This window comes from Xenopus laevis, chromosome 2S (genome assembly GCF_017654675.1).
Source record: "Xenopus laevis strain J_2021 chromosome 2S, Xenopus_laevis_v10.1, whole genome shotgun sequence".
NCBI lineage: Eukaryota > Metazoa > Chordata > Amphibia > Anura > Pipidae > Xenopus > Xenopus laevis.
Genome location: NC_054374.1, coordinates 15,045,488 through 15,066,038, shown reverse-complemented (window position 1 = coordinate 15,066,038; position 20,551 = coordinate 15,045,488). Strand labels below are relative to the sequence as shown.

The 20,551-nt window shown below is 40.4% G+C and overlaps 1 protein-coding gene across 1 annotated transcript in view; it reads left to right on the top strand.

Moving 5' to 3' along the window:
- Positions 1–1,127: 1,127 nt before the first annotated feature.
- Positions 1,128–20,551, top strand: part of gabrr3.S (gamma-aminobutyric acid (GABA) A receptor, rho 3 S homeolog) — a 28,928-nt gene continuing 9,504 nt past the window's right edge. Inside the window, exons 1-4 of the mRNA XM_018248704.2 lie at positions 1,128–1,693; positions 15,604–15,704; positions 16,840–16,907; positions 18,849–19,072. Of these exons, the coding sequence (XP_018104193.2) occupies positions 1,473–1,693; positions 15,604–15,704; positions 16,840–16,907; positions 18,849–19,072 (614 nt within the window). The 5' untranslated portion in view covers positions 1,128–1,472. The remainder of the gene's footprint in view (positions 1,694–15,603; positions 15,705–16,839; positions 16,908–18,848; positions 19,073–20,551) is intronic.

Below are 20,551 nucleotides of genomic sequence, written 5' to 3'. Positions count from 1 at the left end.
TTGCAGTCGATCACAGACGCTGAGTAAAAATACATTTGATGAAAGAGAAGTCTGTGTCCCTTCATCTTGTCTTTTCTGTATTCTGTAAGTTACTTTTCTTAGTGTATGCAGCAGCCCTGAACCATACCTCGAAACGGTCCTGTTTTTCCCGGGACAGTCCCTATTTTCACAGCTCAACCTGCAGTCCCGGATTTCTACTGAAATGCCCCAACTTTCTCTTTGATCTCCTGCACTGAACAGCCAGAAAAAGATACAAAGCTTCTAAAACTTAATTGGCTTTTAGCAGAGAGCCCAGAATATGTGGCAGGTGCACTTAGATACTTCGGCAGTTCCGGACTTTGGAAGTTGGCATGGATTTGACACTGTCAAGGGGGGCCTGGCTATTCCAAAAAGTGCAGCACAGCTGGGCCCCCCTTTAGGCCCGGTATAGTTGGGATCAAGTACATGCTACTGTTTTATTATTACAGAGAAAAAGTTTTTTTAAAAAAAAATTGGATTATTTGGATAAAATGGAGTCTAGGGGTTCCCGTAATTCAGAGCTTTCTGGATCACAGGGTTCCCCTACCTGTACACTGTATTTTTGCTATCCATGTTTCTAGCTTGCATTACACAAGTAGAACACTAGGTGGTGGCTTTTAGCAGAGAGCCCAGAATACGAGGCAGGTGCACTTAGATACTTCGGCAGTTCCAGACTTTGGAAGAGTTGGCATGGCTTTGGCACTGTCAAGGGGGGCCCAAATATTCCAAAAAGTTCAGCACAGCTGGGCCCCCCTTTAGGCCTGGTATAGTAGTACCCCCTGTACCCCCCTGATGGTGGCCCTGGCCACCAATAAGGATTAATTATATATTAGTTGGGATCAAGTACAAGCTACTGTTTTATTATTACAGAGAAAAAGGTTTTTTAAGAAAATGTGATTATTTGGAAAAAATGGAGTCTAGGGGTTCCTATAATTCAGAGCTTTCTGGATCACAGGGTTCCCCTACCTGTACATTGTATTTTTGTTATCCATGTTTCTAGCTTGCATTACACAAGTAGAACACTAGGTAGAGCCATATAACCTTAACGCCAAAGCTATAAAAACCCCGAGCTGGAATTAAATGCGCTCTACAAAACAAGACCAGATTTCATTGTGTATTGAAAGTTGTTTTTTTTCCCCCCTGGTGTGTGTGTGTGTTGGATTAAGGAGATTAAGTCGTTGTTTTCTATGCTGGAGTTTCCCTGAGAGAATATATATTTAGAGAGGTGGTAAGCCGTGCGCTGAAATTTTATACATTTAAGGAAGAGAACCCGGGGACAAGGATGAGCACCTGTCTTTTCTTATACAAGTGCTGAAGATTTATTTCCATTGGGTTTCACCTGAGGACATGAGTGGATTGTACTTCATTCTATTAGATTAGAACTCGGCTGCAGTATGTGCGGCTCACAGTTTGCCTGGATCTTGCACAGCCTGACCCAATAACCAGGACTTGGCATGACAGCTGTGGGGCAAAGTATTGTGCAAGATATGGCTGTCATTATTAAACTGCTGATGCTGACCAGTTTGTGGCCAGGAGCTGTGCTCAGTGGGTTCCATTCTCTAAGGCAAAAGCCTTATTCTCCCCAGCACCTTCATCATCCTCACCAAGTCGTCCGGCAGGAAGATGAAGAGCACAACCACCCGGCGCCCATGAGAGACAACCGAAAAAATGCCAGGTGAGGAAAATGAAATAAAATAAGACAAAAATAGCCCTAGAAAGTCATACTGATGGCACCGGAGCATTGGCACCAAACTGGACCTTCATTTGCATATGCAAATTGTATCATCATTGAACAGAAATTTGCTTCTCAAAGGTGTGCAGAGAACTAACTAGGGATGCACCAAATCAACTATTTTGTATTCGGCCGAACCCCTGAATCTTTCAAGAAATCCACAAATCCGAATCCTAATTTGCATATTCAAATTAGAGGTGGGAATGGGAAAAGATTTTTCACCTTGTTTTTTGACAAAAAGTCACGTGATTTCCCTCTCCACCCCTAATTTGCATATGCAAATTAGGATTTGGATTTGGTTCGGCCAGGCAGAAGGATTTGGCCGAATCTGAATCCTGCTGAAAAAGCCCGAATCCTGGCCGAACCGAATCGTGGATTCGGTGCATCCCTAGATCTAACGATGACATCAAGCATTTACTAAAGGTGTTGTTCATCATTAAATGAACCTTTTGTATGATGTAGAGAGGGAGATTCTGAGATTATTTGCAATTGGTTTTTATTATTTGTGGTTTTTGAGTTATTTAGCTTTTTTTTTTATCTTGCAGTTTCCACAATCTGGTTGCCAGAATCCAGAATCTGGTTGCCAGAATCCAGCAACCATGCATTCATTTCAATAAAAGACCAGAATATGAATAGGAGAGGCCCTGAATAGAAAGAGGAGTAATACAAAGTAGCAATGACAATCAATGTGTAGTCTAACAGAGCCTTTGTGTTTAAGATGGGGTCAGTGACCCCCTATTTGAAAGCTGGAACAAGAAGAAGGCTAATAATCCAAAAACTATAAAAAAAGGAAGAAATGGAGACCAATTGAAAAGTTGCTTAGAATTAGCCATTCTATAACATACTAAAAATAGACTTAAAGGTGAACCATCCATTTAAGAACATTGCGATTTCAACCAAATCTGAATCTTCCAAAAATTCTAGCTTTTATTATGAGACAGCCTTTTTTTTGGGGGGGGGTACACCTCTACCCTCAACAGAATTGGAAGCCAGTACCTTTAATGAATAGCGTCAATAAGCATAATTGCAAACTGAGCCCTACTGTGTGTCGTAGCTCTTTGACTCGTTATGTGTTGCAGCCCTAGTGCTGGTTGTTAGGACGAATTCCCCTAGAAACCAGGCAACAGCCTAGATGTGAGAATGAAAGTCGAGTAGAAAAGTGGCTGATTAGGAGACTGCTACGGATAGTATTTGCAGGGTGCAGCTTGAAGCGAGAGACCACTTAGTATCAGAATAATAACACAATTTTGTGTCATAACATGATAATGTGTTAGGGGCTCGGGGAGTTGCAGTCCCTCCACAGTGAAACAACAGTTGCAATGACACAACTAGAGCAGAAGGAAATGGATCTCTATGTTTTGTGCCAATATTCCTATTTCTGGTAGAGCTTTCCTTCCCTGCAGGCCTGGACTGGCAATCTGTGGGTTCTGGCAAATGCCAGAGGGGCTGCTATAAGGTCCCATAGAAAGTCAGTATTTAGTGGGTTGGTGGGGGCTGTTTGGGCCTCTGTTTATCTGAAATGCCAGGGCCTATTTTAATTCTCAGTCCAGGCCTGGCCAGGGGCAACTAAATCTCCCCCCGAATCTCTAGGTGTGACCTTACCTTGTGCCCAAGAAGCATATTATCAGAACATTTGGGAACTGTGGCGTCTCATATATCAGAGCTTTCTGGATGAATGGTTTCCAGATAGCAGATCCCATACCTCTTCTTATCTAATTTACTACCTATTTTAGTAAATGGATATTTGATAGTACAGGTATAGAACCTGTTATCCAGAACGCTCGGGACCTGGGGTTTTCCGGATAACGGATATTTGGGTCTTCATGCCTTAAGTCTACTAGAAATTCATAAACCCAATAGGCTGGTTTTGCCTCCAATAAGGATTAATTATATCTTAGCTGGGATCAAGTACAAGCGACTGTTTTATTATTACACAGAAAAAGGAAATCATTTTTTAACATTCGGATTATTTGGACAAAATGGGAAACGGCCTTTCCGTAATTCGGAGCTTTCTGGATAACAGGTTTCCAGATAACGGATCTTATACCTGTACGTTACACATCCCATTTTGCCCATCTCTGTAGCTGTGCCTGTATGGATTAAAGACAGATGGCACTAAGAAGAGAGGGGGGATGTTAAAAAAGATTCCTTTGTGAAAATGTTATTAACCTACAATTTCCCCTGGACCCAGAGAGGAACTCCCCCCCCCCTCTTCTCCAAACCCATTTGTCAGTGCTCACTGCTAAAGAAGATTTTGAAGCATTAAGCCGAAGTACATGAGAGAGATTATTTTCCTTGTTCCATTTATTCAATAAACAATGAACCATCACTACCCCCTGCCTCCCAGCGCATGGAAGATGGGACAGGCAATGATATATAGTGATGGGCGAATTTCTCCCATTTCCCTTCGTCGAAAAATTTGAAATTTTCTCGCATAATTTGCGAAACAGCTAAAAATTTGCGGAAAAATCGTGAAATCGGAATGTTTAACGAAAAAAATAGTGAAAATCTGACATTCTGAAATCTAACATTATGAAAATCATAAATTGACGCCCGCGTCCAAGCTGACGCTGGAGTTAAAGTTAATGGGCGTCCAAATAGTGTTGACGTGCGCCGATTTTGACATGAGCGACTTTTCAGACGCATGTCCAAAAAAATTTGCCGCTGGCGAATTTTCACAGGAGATTCGTGAATTTATTTGCTGGTGGCGAAACGCATACATTTGCCGCAAATTCATGCCAGGCGAATTTATTCGCCCATTACTAATGATATATCAATGTGATATCTTGGAGGAAGGGAAAATAATTTTCACGAAAAATCTTGAAAATCGTAAATTGACGCCCGTGTCCAAGCTAACGCTGGCATTAAACACAATGGGGTATATTTATCAAAGAGTGAAGTTAATAGTGAATTCCCGCCACTAGAGTGAAATTGATATATCAGTGTAATATCTGGGAGGAAGAGCTGCTGAATCAGTTGGCCTATAAATAAGGAATAATAAGTATTCAGTTGGGAACATAAACTCATTTAGGGTTCCTCCCCCTTCTTCAACTTACTGTATATTGTGCCCCCCAAACAGTCCTGTTAATATGTTCAGTGTGACTGGGACTCATTTTCACATAGGGATCATGCCTTATCTCCAGGTACAGGCTATCCGGAGACCCGTTATTCAGAAACCCGTTTTCCAGAAGGCTCTGAATTACAGGAAGGCCGTCTCCCATAGACTCCATTATAATCAAATAATCCACCTCTACCCTCAACAATTTGGGAAATTTGGAAGCTTTGTTGCTGTACAGTAAAATTGCACAGCACTGTACTGTATATAGTATACTAGTACAGGGGTCCCCAACTGCCGGCCCGCGGCCCAGAAACGGGCCGTGGACAGTCTTGAACTGGGCCACCGAGACAAGCGACCAATTAACGCCAGCAAGCTGAATTGGCCGCTGGCGCAACATAATTGAACACCGACCCCTTCCGACCCCATCCCGACTCCCCCGCCCCCGGTCCTTGCAGAAAAAAATTGGCCCACAGGAGGCTCAGTTTGGCAGAACAGGTATGGGACCTGTTATCCAGAATGCTCAGGACCTGGGGTTTTCCAGATAACGGATCTTTCCATAATTTGGGTCTTCATGCCTTAAGTCTACTAGAAATTCATTTAAACATTAAATAAACCCAATGGGCTGCGTTTGCTTCCAATAAGGATTAATTATATCTTAGTTGGGATCAAGTACAAGTTACTGTTTTATTATTACAGAGAAAAAGGAAATCATTTTAAAAAATTTGGATTATTTGGATAAAATGGAGTCTATGGAAGCCATTCCGTAATTTGGAGCTTTCTGGGTATCGGGTTTCCGGATAAGGGATCCTATACCTGTACTACAAGTTTTTACAACCAAAACTTGCCTCCAAGCCTGCCAGTGCTTCTAGGTCAGGGTATCCACCTGTCCGGGTTTTCAGTTGGACAGCCCAGTTTTTTGAAGGTCTGTCTGGGTGAAGACTGCCTGTATTGATTTCCAAATTAGGACAAATTCCGGACAGGACATTGAAGATAAAGGGATACTGTCATGGGAAAACATGTTTTTTTTTTTTTTTTCAAAACGCATCAGTTAATAGTGCTGCTCCAGCAGAATTCTGCGCTGAAATCCAATTCTCAAAAGAGCAAACAGATTTTTTTATATTCAATTTTGAAATCTGACATGGGGCTAGACATATTGTCAGATTCCCATCTGCCCCCAGTCATGTGACCTGTGCCTGCACTTTAGGATGGAACTACTTTCTGGCAGGCTGTTATTTCTCCTACTTAATGTAACTGAATCAGTCTCCGTGGGACTTGGCTTTTACTATTGAGTGTTGTTCTAAGACCTACCAGGCAGCTGTTATCTTGTGTTAGGGAGCTGCTATCTGGTTACTTTCCCATTGTTCTTTTGTTTGGCTGCTGGGGGGGGGGAGGGAAGGGGCCATATCACTCCAACTTGCAGTACAGCAGTAAAGAGTGACTGAAGTTTATTAGAGCACAAGTCACATGACTGGGGGGCAGCTGGGAAACGGGTAATATGTCTAGCCCCATGTCAGATTTGAAAATTGAAATCTGACAGATTTGAAAATTGAAAAAATCTGTTTGCTCTTGCTGGAGCCTCACTAGTAACTGATGTGTTTTGAAAAAAACATGTTTTCCCATGGCAGTACCCCTTTCATGATATGGGGATCAGCCAATTGCTGATCGCCACGTCATTAGTCCCACCCCAAAATCATCAGCCCTTCCCCTGAAATCACCAGCCCCTCCCCCAATGTCACCAGTCCATCCCCCACCCCACCCCAGTGCCCGGCAACCCAATTCTAGGTTCTTTTTAAATACTGTAGCCCTGTGCTTTGATAGATATTTTGATAACCAAGACACAAGGGTCCCATTTCATTACTACTGTTATTGGCTTTATGAAGACGATGGCACTCGAGATAGAATGTTATACCAGCCAGGGGTTTGGCATGTTTATGATTTAATAGCAGGAAAAATATCTACCCTATGCCTTGAAGCCATAATATACAACTTTCTTTTTGTCTCTATTGATGCATTTATAGGTTTCAATGTTTTTTTCCAGTGTATTAATGATAGTAGGGCTTGTTTAACCCTTTAAGTGCCAGCAGAATTTCACATTTTGGTTACGCGAAATGCCAGCCGTTTTTAAGCATTTTGTGCTCTCTCACTTTAGGGGCATTTTCTGAGGGGAAACCTATAGTTTACCTAGGAAAACTATACATTGTTTTTTTCGGTAGAAACTGAGCTTTCTAAATCTGCCTGAGTTTTCATGTATTTCCACCTGTGCAAAAAAATTTATAGTGCTAAATAACAAAAAAAAATGAAAAATTACCATTTTTCATTGTATATCAATTTATACCAGAAAAATATTTCATTTTACAGATGAAAATCCAACTGATTTGGAAAGCCTTATGTCTCTCGAACGTGCCAATACCAGATATGTATAGTTTTAGGGAGATTTAGGATTTCTGTACAGCAAAAACTCCCGGCAGTATATTACTGAATTTTGAAAGCACTAAGGCAGAAAACGGCATGCTTTAGATTCCAAGGCAAAAAATCCTGAAACCATAGGTTTACCCCAGAAAACCATACATTTTTGAAAAGTACACATTCTGCCGATTACAAAATGGGTAACTATGTCTCTCTACTCCCAACTACCAAACAGAAAAGCTTGTCTGAACATAGCGGTTTTTCAAAATAAAATTCAAAATTTTGAAAAATCATTTCAAAGGTTTTATTTTGCTGCTCCGCATATCCCAAACTATATTACGTACCAAGAAAAAGCACCTGAAATATGATTGCCAGGGGTCCACTGAACAGTTTGATATCCATTATGCATAGGTTTACCAAAGTATCTGGCATTTAGAGACACAAATATGAAGTTAGCGCATCCAAATTGTTCAGGACTTTACTTCAGCTACTGAGAAATCAACACATTGACTGCATTTTTTGTGGGGTAAAAACACAGAAATATATGTTTACCCCCCAAACCCATATATTTTTGGAAAGAACACATTCTACAGAATCTAAAATGGGTACCCATGCCTTTCTGCTCCAAACTACTGAGTCGCAAGGCTTTCCCAAAATTGTCGGTTTTGGTGAAATATCTGAAAATTGCCTCAAAACTTCAACTTCCCAGCACCATATCACCCATGTATCATTACGTACTAAGAAAAAGCACCCTAAATATGATTGCCAGGGTTCCTCTGAACATTTTGGTGGCCATTGTTCATAAGTTTACCAAAGTATCTGGCATTTAGAGGCCCCAAAATGAAGTTAGCGCATACAAACAGTCCCGTGAGTAACTTCATCTAATGAGAAATCAACACATTGACTGCATTTTTGTGGGGTAAAAACACAGAAATATATGTTTACCCCCCAAAACCCATATATTTTTGGAAAGTACACATTCTACAGAATCTAAAATGGGTACCCATGCCTTTCTGCTCCAAACTACTGAGTCGCAAGGCCTTCCCACAATTGTCGGTTTTGGTGAAATATCTGAAAATTGCCTCAAAGCTTCAACTTCTCAGCACCATATCACCCATGTATCATTACGTACTAAGAAAAAGCACCCTAAATATGATTGCCAGGGTTCCTCTGAACATTTTGGTGGCCATTGTTCATAAGTTTACCAAAGTATCTGGCATTTAGAGGCCCCAAAATGAAGTTAGCGCATACAAACAGTCCCGTGGGTAACTTCAGCTAATGAAAAATCAACACATTGACTGCATTTTTGTGGGGTAAAAACACAGAAATATATGTTTACCCCCCAAAACCCATATATTTTTGGAAAGTTCACATTCTACAGAATCTAAAATGGGTACCCATGCCTTTCTGTTCCAAACTACTGAGTCGCAAGGCTTTCCCACAATTGTCGGTTTTGGTGAAATATCTGAAAATTGCCTCAAAGCTTCAACTTCTCAGCACCATATCACCCATGTATCGTTACGCACCAAGAAAAAACACCCTAAATATGATTGCCAGGGTTCCTCCAAACAGTTTGGTGGCCATTGTTCATAGGTTTACCAAAGTATCTGGCAGTTAGAGGCCTCAAAATGAAGTTAGCGCATACAAATAGTCCTGTGGGTAACTTCATCTAATGAAAAATCAACACATTGACTGCATTTTTGTGGGGTAAAAACACAGAAATATATGTTTACCCCCCAAACCCATATATTTTTGGAAAGTACACATTCTACCGAATCTAAAATGGGTACCCATGCCTTTCTGCTCCAAACTACTGAGTCGCAAGGCTTTCCCACAATTGTCGGTTTTGGTGAAATATCTGAAAATTTCCTCAAAGCTTCAACTTCTCAGCACCATATCACCCATGTATCGTTACGCACCAAAAAAAAACACCCTAAATATGATTGCCAGGGGTCCTCCAAACAGTTTGGTGCCCACTGTGCATAGGTTTACCAAAGTATATGGCAGTTAGAGGCCCCAAAATGAAGTTAGCGCATACAAATAGTCCTGTGGGTAACTTCAGCTAATGAAAAATCAACACATTGACTGCATTTTTGTGGGGTAAAAACACAGAAATATATGTTTACCCCCCAAACCCATATATTTTTGGAAAGTACACATTCTACCGAATCTAAAATGGGTACCCATGCCTTTCTGCTCCAAACTACTGAGTCGCAAGGCTTTCCCACAATTGTCGGTTTTGGTGAAATATCTGAAAATTGCCTCAAAGCTTCAACTTCTCAGCACCATATCACCCATGTATCGTTACGCACCAAAAAAAAAACACCCTAAATATGATTGCCAGGGGTCCTCCAAACAGTTTGGTGCCCACTGTGCATAGGTTTACCAAAGTATATGGCAGTTAGAGGCCCCAAAATGAAGTTAGCGCATACAAATAGTCCTGTGGGTAACTTCAGCTAATGAAAAATCAACACATTGACTGCATTTTTGTGGGGTAAAAACACAGAAATATATGTTTACCCCCCAAACCCATATATTTTTGGAAAGTACACATTCTACCGAATCTAAAATGGGTACCCATGCCTTTCTGCTCCAAACTACTGAGTCGCAAGGCTTTCCCACAATTGTCGGTTTTGGTGAAATATCTGAAAATTGCCTCAAAGCTTCAACTTCTCAGCACCATATCACCCATGTATCGTTACGCACCAAAAAAAAACACCCTAAATATGATTGCCAGGGGTCCTCCAAACAGTTTGGTGCCCACTGTGCATAGGTTTACCAAAGTATATGGCAGTTAGAGGCCCCAAAATGAAGTTAGCGCATACAAATAGTCCTGTGGGTAACTTCAGCTAATGAAAAATCAACACATTGACTGCATTTTTGTGGGGTAAAAACACAGAAATATATGTTTACCCCCCAAACCCATATATTTTTGGAAAGTACACATTCTACCGAATCTAAAATGGGTACCCATGCCTTTCTGCTCCAAACTACTGAGTCGCAAGGCTTTCCCACAATTGTCGGTTTTGGTGAAATATCTGAAAATTGCCTCAAAGCTTCAACTTCTCAGCACCATATCACCCACGTATCGTTACGCACCAAAAAAAAACACCCTAAATATGATTGCCAGGGGTCTTCCAAACAGTTTGGTGCCCACTGTGCATAGGTTTACCAAAGTATATGGCAGTTAGAGGCCCCAAAATGAAGTTAGCGCATACAAATAGTCCTGTGGGTAACTTCAGCTAATGAAAAATCAACACATTGACTGCATTTTTGTGGGGTAAAAACACAGAAATATATGTTTACCCCCCAAACCCATATATTTTTGGAAAGTACACATTATACAGAATCTAAAATGGGTACCCATGCCTTTCTGCCCCAAACTACTGAGTCGCAAGGCTTTGCCAAATTTGGCGGTTTTGGTAAAATATTTTGAAAATTGCCTCAAAGCTTCAACTTTCCAGCATCGTATTGTCCATGTATCATTACCAGCATAAAGCATCCTAAATATAAACATAGGGGTCTACTAAACAGTTTGATGCCCAATGTGCATAGATATACCAAACTATGTGGGGCACAGAGACCCCCAAATGACAATATGTATAGACATTTTCACGGCTGACGCGCTGGCTGCTGCAATATAACCACCCGGTGTGTGTATTATGCGACATTAGACCACCTAACAGTACAGAGACCCCAGAAAACCATATATTTTCAGAAAGTACACATTCTGACGAATCCAATATGGGTAAATATGTGTTCCTACTGCAAACTGTCAAACTGCAAAGCAATGCTGAACGTAACGGTTTTTATCAAATTTCTGAAAATCGTCACAAAGCTTGAATTTTACCCCATTATATGCCCCACATTTCGTAACTTATCAGCATAAAACATCCTGAATATGAACGCCAGGGGTCTACTGAACACTTTGATGCCCAATATGCATAGATATACCAAACTATGTGGCGCACAGAGACCCCCAAATGACAATAGTGTATATACATTTTCACGGCTGACGCACGCTGGCTGCTGCAATATAAGCACCCGGTGTGTGTAATATGCGACATTAGACCCCCCTAACAGTACAGAGACCCCAGAAAACCATATATTTTCAGAAAGTACACATTCTGACGAATCCAAAATGGGTAAATATGTGTTCCTACTGCAAACTGTCAAACTGCAAAGCAATGCTGAACGTAACAGTTTTTATCAAATTTCTGAAAATCGTCACAAAGCTTGAAATTTATCCCATTATATGCCCCACATTTCGTAACTTATCAGCATAAAACATCCTAAATATGAGCGCCAGGGGTCTACTGAACACTTTGATGCCCAAAATGCATAGATATACCAAACTATGTGGCGCACAGAGACCCACAAATGACAATATGTATAGACATTTTCACGGCTGACACGCTGGCTGCAGCAATATAACCACCCGGTGTGTGTGTATTATGCGACATTAGACCACCTAACAGTACAGAGACCCCAGAAAACCATATATTTTCAGAAAGTACACATTCTGACGAATCCAATATGGGTAAATAAGTGTTTCTACTGCAAACTGCCAAACTGCAAAGCAATGCTGAACATAACGGTTTTTATCAAATTTCTGAAAATCGTCACAAAGCTTGAATTTTACCCCATTATATGCCCCACATTTCGTAACTTATCAGCATAAAACATCCTGAATATGAACACCAGGGGTCTACTGAACACTTTGATGCCCAATATGCATAGATATACCAAACTATGTGGCGCACAGAGACCCCCAAATGACAATAGTGTATACATTTTCACGGCTGACGCGCGCTGGCTGCTGCAATATAAGCACCCGGTGTGTCTAATATGCGACATTAGACCCCCCTAACAGTACAGAGACCCCAGAAAACCATATATTTTCGGAAAGTACACATTCTGACGAATCCAATATGGGTAAATATGTGTTCCTACTGCATACTGTCAAACTGCAAAGCAATGCTGAACGTAACGGTTTTTATCAAATTTCTGAAAATCGTCACAAAGCTTGAATTTTACCCCATTATATGCCCCACATTTCGTAACTTATCAGCATAAAACATCCTGAATATGAACGCCAGGGGTCTACTAAACACTTTGATGCCCAATATGCATAGATATACCAAACTATGTGGCGCACAGAGACCCCCAAATGACAATAGTGTATACATTTTCACGGCTGATGCGCGCTGGCTGCTGCAATACAAGCACCTGGTGTGTGTAATATGCGACATTAGACCCCCCTAACAGTACAGAGACCCCAGAAAACCATATATTTTCAGAAAGTACACATTTTGACGAATCCAATATGGGTAAATATGTGTTCCTACTGCAAACTGTCAAACTGCAAAGCAATGCTGAACGTAACGGTTTTTATCAAATTTCTGAACATCGTCACAAAGCTTGAATTTTACCCCATTATATGCCCCACATTTCGTAACTTATCAGCATAAAACATCCTAAATATGAGCGCATGGGGTCTACTGAACACTTTGATGCCCAATATGCATAGATATACCAAACTATGTGGCGCACAGAGACCCCCAAATGACAATATGTATAGACATTTTCACGGCTGACGCGCTGGCTGCTGCAATATAACCACCCAGTGTGTGTATTATGCGACATTAGACCACCTAACAGCACAGAGACCCCAGAAAACCATATATTTTCAGAAAGTACACATTTTGACGAATCCAATATGGGTAAATAAGTGTTTCTACTGCAAACTGCCAAACTGCAAAGCAATGCTGAACATAACGGTTTTTATCAAATTTCTGAAAATCGTCACAAAGCTTGAATTCTACCCCATTATATGCCCCACATTTCGTAGCTTATCAGCATAAAACATCCTAAATATGAGCGCCAGGGGTCTACTGAACACTTTGATGCCCAATATGCATAGATATACCAAACTATGTTGCGCACAGAGACCCCCAAATGACAATATGTATAGACATTTTCACAGCTGACGCGCTGGCTGCTGCAATATAAGCACCTGGTGTGTGTATTATGCGACATTAGACCCCCCTAACAGTACAGAGACCCCAGAAAACCATATATTTTCAGAAAGTACACATTCTGACGAATCCAAAATGGGTAAATAAGTGTTTCTACAGCAAACTGCCAAACTGCAAAGCAATGCTGAACATAACGGTTTTTATCAAATTTCTGAAAATCGTCACAAAGCTTGAATTTTACCCCATTATGTGCCCCACATTTCGTAACGTATCAGCATAAAACATCCTAAATATGAATGACAGGGGTCTACTGAACACTTTGATGCCCAATATGCATAGATATACCAAACTATGTGGCGCACAGAGACCCCCAAATGGATATATAGTAGATAAAATTTACATAGGCAAAACAAAATAACACAGAACAGTGTGAAATGCAAATAAATCACCAAAAACTAATAAAACCACAAAAATCAATGCTTTTTTTTTTCACACTAGTGTAATCGGCCACCAGAATTACCGTTTGAATATTTTAGCTGGGCCAAATCGATTATACGGGCAGAAACAAGTGAACAACACAAATGCAGAGCTGAAAATGCAATAAAATGGCTAAAAATTCAATAAAATGGCTAAAATGCACCAAAATACCCAAAATTGCAATATAACCACCAAAATAACATACAAAAGCTATTGCACAGTACGGTTAGCGAATACGCTATTCGGAACGGCAATAAAACATTTTTTTTAGCCCAAAAAGAGACGATGCGATAAGAAAAAAAAAAAAAAAAGCCACAAAGCCATATATGTACATATGCGTGTGCACAACGGGTAAATTGCATGTTATTTGCGCATGTGCGCGTGTGCAAGTGTACATGGGTGCTGTGAGTGTGTGTGACCCCCCCAATCCCCAAAAATCTATGTGTGAGTGTGTGTAAGTGTGAATGTAAGTGTATATTACTGTAATAAGTGTGTGTTGGTGTGTTTGTGTGTTTTTGTGTGTGTAAATGTTACACTTACCTGGGGTAGATGCTGCAGATCGATCAGAAAGGGTCCCACGCAGCAGATCTCCAGCTCCAACGATCATCAGCCATGTGGGGGCGGAGCTGGGCGGAAGTGCGGCGCAGGCAGCAGCAGGACGCATAGGAAACGCGTCCCTGCTGCTGCTTTGGGGCCCCTGGGCGATCGCGCCCCAGGGGCCACACGATCCCCTGCTCTGCTCGTTGTCTAGGGGCAGGGGATCGTGAAGGAGCGGAGCGAGCGGCTCTAACAGCCGCTCCTCCGCTCGCAAACCCGGAAGTGCTGCAGAACGTAGAATCTACGATCTGTGGCACTTTGGTCCTTTGATCCACAGAACGTAGATTCTACGTTCTGTGGCACTTAAAGGGTTAAAGGGCATGTAAAGTCTAAAATAGACTAAGGCTAGAAATGCTGTATTATGTATACTAAACATAAACATGAACTTACTGCACCACAAGCCTAATCAAACAAATGATTTATGCTTTCAAAGTTGGCCAGAGGGGGTCACCATCTTGTAACTTTGTTATACATCTTTGCAAGACCAAGACTGTGCACATGCTCAGTGTAGTCTGGGCTGCTTAGGGATCATCATAAATGATCAAAACAGCACAAGTCAAATAATATCTGCCAGAAGCTGATGCAACAACTGATTAATAATCAGAATATACAGACTGCACTGGGTCCTGTGTTGTCATGTAATCTAATGTGGATTTTATAGTTTTTGTATTGTTTAATACAAACTTTCTCAAACTCTGCAGAACCAGTGGCTGCAGCAAAATAAGCCTCCACATAGAATCCCAGTTTATCTGTTTAAATCTGGCTCCGTGATCTTTGTCCCTGCAGCTGGAGTTGGAAACAGTAAAGGGCATGTAAAGGCAAAAATAAAATCCTATACAAATCTCTACACATTCGCTGACTGCTCTACAGGGAAACAAACAAAGCTGCTTGAGTTCTGCACGGCTGGGAAGTAAGACTGGGGCTCCCCTTGCTGTTCATAATTATGATTGTTTCCCTGCAGAGCAGTTAGGGAATGTCTGACAATGCACAGCAGTAAATGAAGGGAGAATTTCACAGCATTCTTCAGGTTTAATTAAGTATATTGGAGATAGGTTTCTTTTTCTTTAAATAAAATAAAAATGGTATTTTATTTTATTTTTTTTTTACCTTTTTTTAATCTGAAACTGAGTTAAGTGAAAATTAGTTTGGTGAGAAAAGGAAAGTCATGTGATATTAGAAAATGAAGTTATTATGTGCAGAAGAGTCACAGGAATATACAACATCCACCATTTATGACCCATAGGGAAGGTCCTCAACTTGTTTTATTACAGAAGTGCTCCTGGGTGTTAACAATATTTCACAATTCCAATAAAAATGAACTTTGCACGTTTGTTTAGCAAAATGAGAAGAATAGACAGCACCAAAGTTCGTCAGGTGAAATCAGAGCAACTTCTACGCATCGATGACCATGATTTTGCGATGAGACCGGGATTTGGAGGTAAGGCCCAGCCCAACGTTCATTGTTACAACTGGATACACTTGAAATGGACAATGTCTCTTCTAAATGATAATAAGAAAAGAGGTCTGGGAAAAGTTCACATAACTCCCCACATACTGGAGGAGGACCAAGTGCTCCACCCTAAACCTTCAGCCAAGGGAGCGGATCCAACCCTGTAGATGTAGAGAAGGCACTCAATGAGCAATCTCCCAAACAGACTTAAAATCAAGTTGACATTTATTCTTGTACACATGGAGGTAGCCTTGCATGTTTCATCTATATACACTAAACCGCAATATTTTCAGGTGAAGGTTTTTGTCACCAAAAACGTTGTGGAAAAAAGAGCAACTTTTCCGAGATTTAATTTTTGACAAAATTGCAGCAATTCTGAATCCGAACCTGTTCCAGCCAAAACCTGTGGAAATCACGTACAATGTTCCTTTTAGAATCGGAAGATCTTTCTTTGATTCATGGTTTTTGAGGTTTTCGGGTGTCTTTGATGCTGGCTTTTGGGTGACAATGTGATAAAGTCGTAGATATCTCGAGTCGATTGCGCTTTTTCAGTTCGGATCTTTGGATAAATGATTGACATTTGTGGAAATGAGTTTATTCGTGGTTTCTAAAATCTCTAAAACCACTAAAATTTGACCTTTAATAAATAGGTCTCTGTTTGGGATATTGCTCATTAAAGAAGCACTAAAGCTTGACAAAGTAGTAGGCTAGACATGTTGTATATTATGTTTTGTGTTTCTCTACCAGCCCAAGGCAACCACAGCCGTTTAGCAGTAAAGATATGTGTCTCCAAAGATGCCCCAGTAGCTCTCCATCTTCTTTTCTGCTGATTCACTGCACATGCTCTGTGCTGCTGTCACTTACTGAGCTTAGGGACCCACTCACAATATACAGTACACATAGAATAGAAATGTCACAATATAAGGCTGATTAGTAATTAATACAGATAATTACTACATGGCATCACAGAAACCAGTGCAATTAGCATCAGAATTTAATAATCAGCCCTGTAGCATCAGCTTATATTACAGACCAACCTAATTTTCTGCTGGATAATTAGTGACGAGCCCTAAGCTTAGCTTCTCAACAGCTGCTCAGAGCCCATTCTTTTCTGCTTCTTCAGGTTCGGCCATTCCTGTGGGTATTGATGTGCAGATAGAAAGTATAGACAGCATTTCCGAGGTGGATATGGTAAGTCGAGGGAACACTGCCAAAATGTCTGTAACAATCAGCAATACATTATGGGGCAGATTTATTAAGGGTCGAAGTGAAAATTATAATTCAAAATTAGTTTTTTGGTCAAAACTCTCAAATTCCAATTGTGAGTTACCCAAACTCGATTCAAGTTTTATTTTGAATTTTGAGATTTATCATACTCTGGCCCTTTAAGAACTCAGATTTGACTATTCACCACCTTAAACCTGCTGAATTGCTGTATAAGTCAATGGGAGAGGTTCAGGGATCAATTTGGTGATGTTTGCAGCCTTCCTGACATTTGAGTTTTTTTCAGAGAAAAAAACTCGTATCGAGTTTTTTTTTAATTCGATTCAAGTTTTTCTAATTGGAATCAAATTCGATTCGACTTTTCAGGTCGGATCCGAGCTAAGAAAAATTTAGTTTCATCAATAAATTTCGATTGGTTGAATTTCGAGTTTATGGGAGTTTATGGGATTTTTGAAAAACATGAATTTGAAATTCGACCCTTGATAAATGTGCTTCCCCATCTTTATTCACAGTAAGAGGCAGATTTATCAAGGATCGAATTGAAAAATCTAATATTTAAATTTGAATTTAAAGCTAATTTGAGGGGTAGATTTATCAAGGGTCGAAATTCGAATTTGAAAACCTTCGAAATTCAAATTCAAAAAGACCAAGCAAAATGGAATCAAAGGTTTTTTTGGCCGAATAGGTCCTTTTTCGATCAAATAGGTCAGTTTTCATTCAAATTCGAATCCTACGAACCAAAGTAATAGCACATTCGATCGAATTTGATTCAAAGTTTTTTAAAAAAATGTTTTTGATTTTTCAAAGTCCACCAAACGACAAACAAATTGCTGTTTTAGCCTATGGGGGACCTCCTAGATAGGTTCTACGAGGTCCCCCATAGGCTAAAACAGCAATTCGGCAGGTTTTAGATGGCAAATAGTCTACATCAAATTTTTAAAGAGACAGTACATGATACATTTTGAAATTCGAATTTTGAAATTTTTTTCAAATACGAATCGAATTTGGACTATTCCCTAGTCGAAGTCACAATTTTTTTTTTCTAAATTTGAATTTTCACTTTGACCTTTGATAAATCTGCCCCTTAGTGTACTTCGACTAGGGAATCGTCTACTATCTCTTTAAAAATTCAACTTCGACTTTTCGCCATCTAAAACCTGCCGAATTGCTGTTTTAGTCTATGGGGGACCTCCTAGAGCAAACAACTATTCTCTTTGGGTTTTATAAAGACTCATCTTGAGCCTTTTTATTTGTGAGAATAATAGTTGATCTTTTATAATGGTGACTCTTATGTCCTACATGGTTTTTCATCAGAAGCTCTTGACCACTGAGCTCACTTGTTTATATGGTTATAAAGTTAGAGAATTTATCTGATCCCTTACCCCATAGCTGGCTTCTCCAATACAAGGTCTGTTGTTAGTATCTTCTAAACGAGTTAGAGTCTTGCGCAGGTCCATTTTTTGAAACCTGTACCCAACCCCGTACCCAGACCCGCAATTTGAAATGCATGTTACTGCTATCCGACCTTGGAAACCGGAAGTGATGTCACATTTGCCCGGAAGAGATATCACTCCGGTGCCGAATTTTCTCAAAAAATTTAAAAACTGGAAGAACCACAAGGGTGGGTGGGAGGTATGAAGCCCGCACCTTTGTTGGGTACCCAGCCGGGTTTCCTGTGGACTGCCTGCACAACCAATCTGGGACTTTTTGCCCGAAACCTGACCACTTTGCGGGTATTCCGCGGGTACCCGACCCAATGCAGAGCTCTAACATGACTATTTGATTCACCACATTGGACAAAACAAAGAGAACAGTGTTATTTGTATGGCATTGTTGAACTGGGCAGAAGATGGGGGACATCACTAACCTCTAACTAATTTTCCCTCACCTTCATCTCTTTTACCCAAGGATTTCACCATGACGTTGTACCTCAGGCATTACTGGAAAGACGAGCGCCTCTCCTTCCAAAGTACCAATAACAGAAGCATGACATTTGATGGGCGGCTGATTAAAAAGATTTGGGTTCCAGACGTGTTTTTTGTTCATTCCAAGCGTTCCTTTATCCATGATACAACTATGGAGAACATCATGTTGCGGGTTTATCCTGATGGCAACGTCTTGTTCAGTCTAAGGTAAGATGTGTTGTTTACTACGTTAGCTTACAGGGCTGCTCCATCTTTAAGTTAACTTTAAGGGGCAGATTTATCAAAGGTCGAGGTGAATTTTCTATTTTTTGTGCACTTTGACTAGGGAATAGTCCAAATTCGATTTGAATTTGGAAAAAAATTAGAAAAATTTTAATATTGAAATTTATATACTGTCTCTTTATAAATTCGACTTGACCATTGGCCATCTAAAACCTGCCGAATTGTTGTTTTAGCCTATGGGGGACCTCCTAGAACCTATTTGGAGTCAATTGGTGGACTTTGAAAAATCTAAAGTTTTTTTCAGGAAAAACGTTGAATTGAATTCGTTCGAATGCGCTATTCCTTTGATTCGTACAATTCGAATTCGGCTGAATACGGACCTATTTGATTCTAAAACGGACCTATTGGACAAAAAAAACTTCAACTTAATATCAGTTGGTCTTTTTGAATTAGAATTTCAACGTTTTTTCAATTCAAAAATCATTGTCAATTTTCGATCGAATAGGTCCGTATCGCTTGAATCAAATTAATAGCACATTTGATCGAATTCGATTCAAAGTATTTCCCAAAAAAACCCTTTGATTTTTCAAAGTCCACCAATTGACTCCATTTAGATGCTGGATGGTCGAATAGGAATCTGCCCTGTACTGTCTCTTTAAAAATTTGACTTTGGCTATTCGCCATCTTAAACCTGCTGAATTGCTGTTTTAGCCTATGGGGGACCTCCTAGAATCTATTTAGAGGATGCACGCAATTATGCTAAAATCCTGCATTGGAGATAAAAAAGGATAATGAATTTCATTCAAAAATTGCACTTTACACATAATGGAGCAAAGTTACTAAAGTGCGAAGTGACTAACGTGGGCAAAAATTTGTGTGATGTCATTTCGCTATTTTGACGATTTACTAGCGGTCGCTGGCGTAACTTCGCTAGCGAAGGAGATAGACTCTAGAGGTACTTTGCTCCCTAACACCTGGCGAATTTGCGCTCTGTCGAATGGACGTAACTACGCAAATTCACTAAGATGCGTATTTTACTGAACGTTACCTCTTGCGCCAGACTTGCCTTCCCCACCTCAGACCAGGCGAAGTGCAATAGAGTAGATAGGAGTTCCTCAAAAAATAGTTGAAAATTTTTCTAAGTCCCAAAAAACGCTGGTGACTTTTCCTTTTTTCAGGGTGATAGGCTGCAAAAGAGTGTACATTTTTTTTGGGGAAACCCGCTTTCCCCTACATTTCCTAAGGTACGGCAGATAAACTATACACTGGGCTCATGTGTAGAGCATTATAACTTTATTTTCTTTTATTAAGGTTTCCCGGGCTTGTGTAATGTAATGTATTTGCTGCAACATATACGTCCATTGAACTTTAACTTCCCGCCGTATGCAAATTAGCCAACGCTAGCGCAACTTCACCAGCGTTCGACGCCCTGGACGCAACTTCGGATTTTAGTGAATTAGTGTT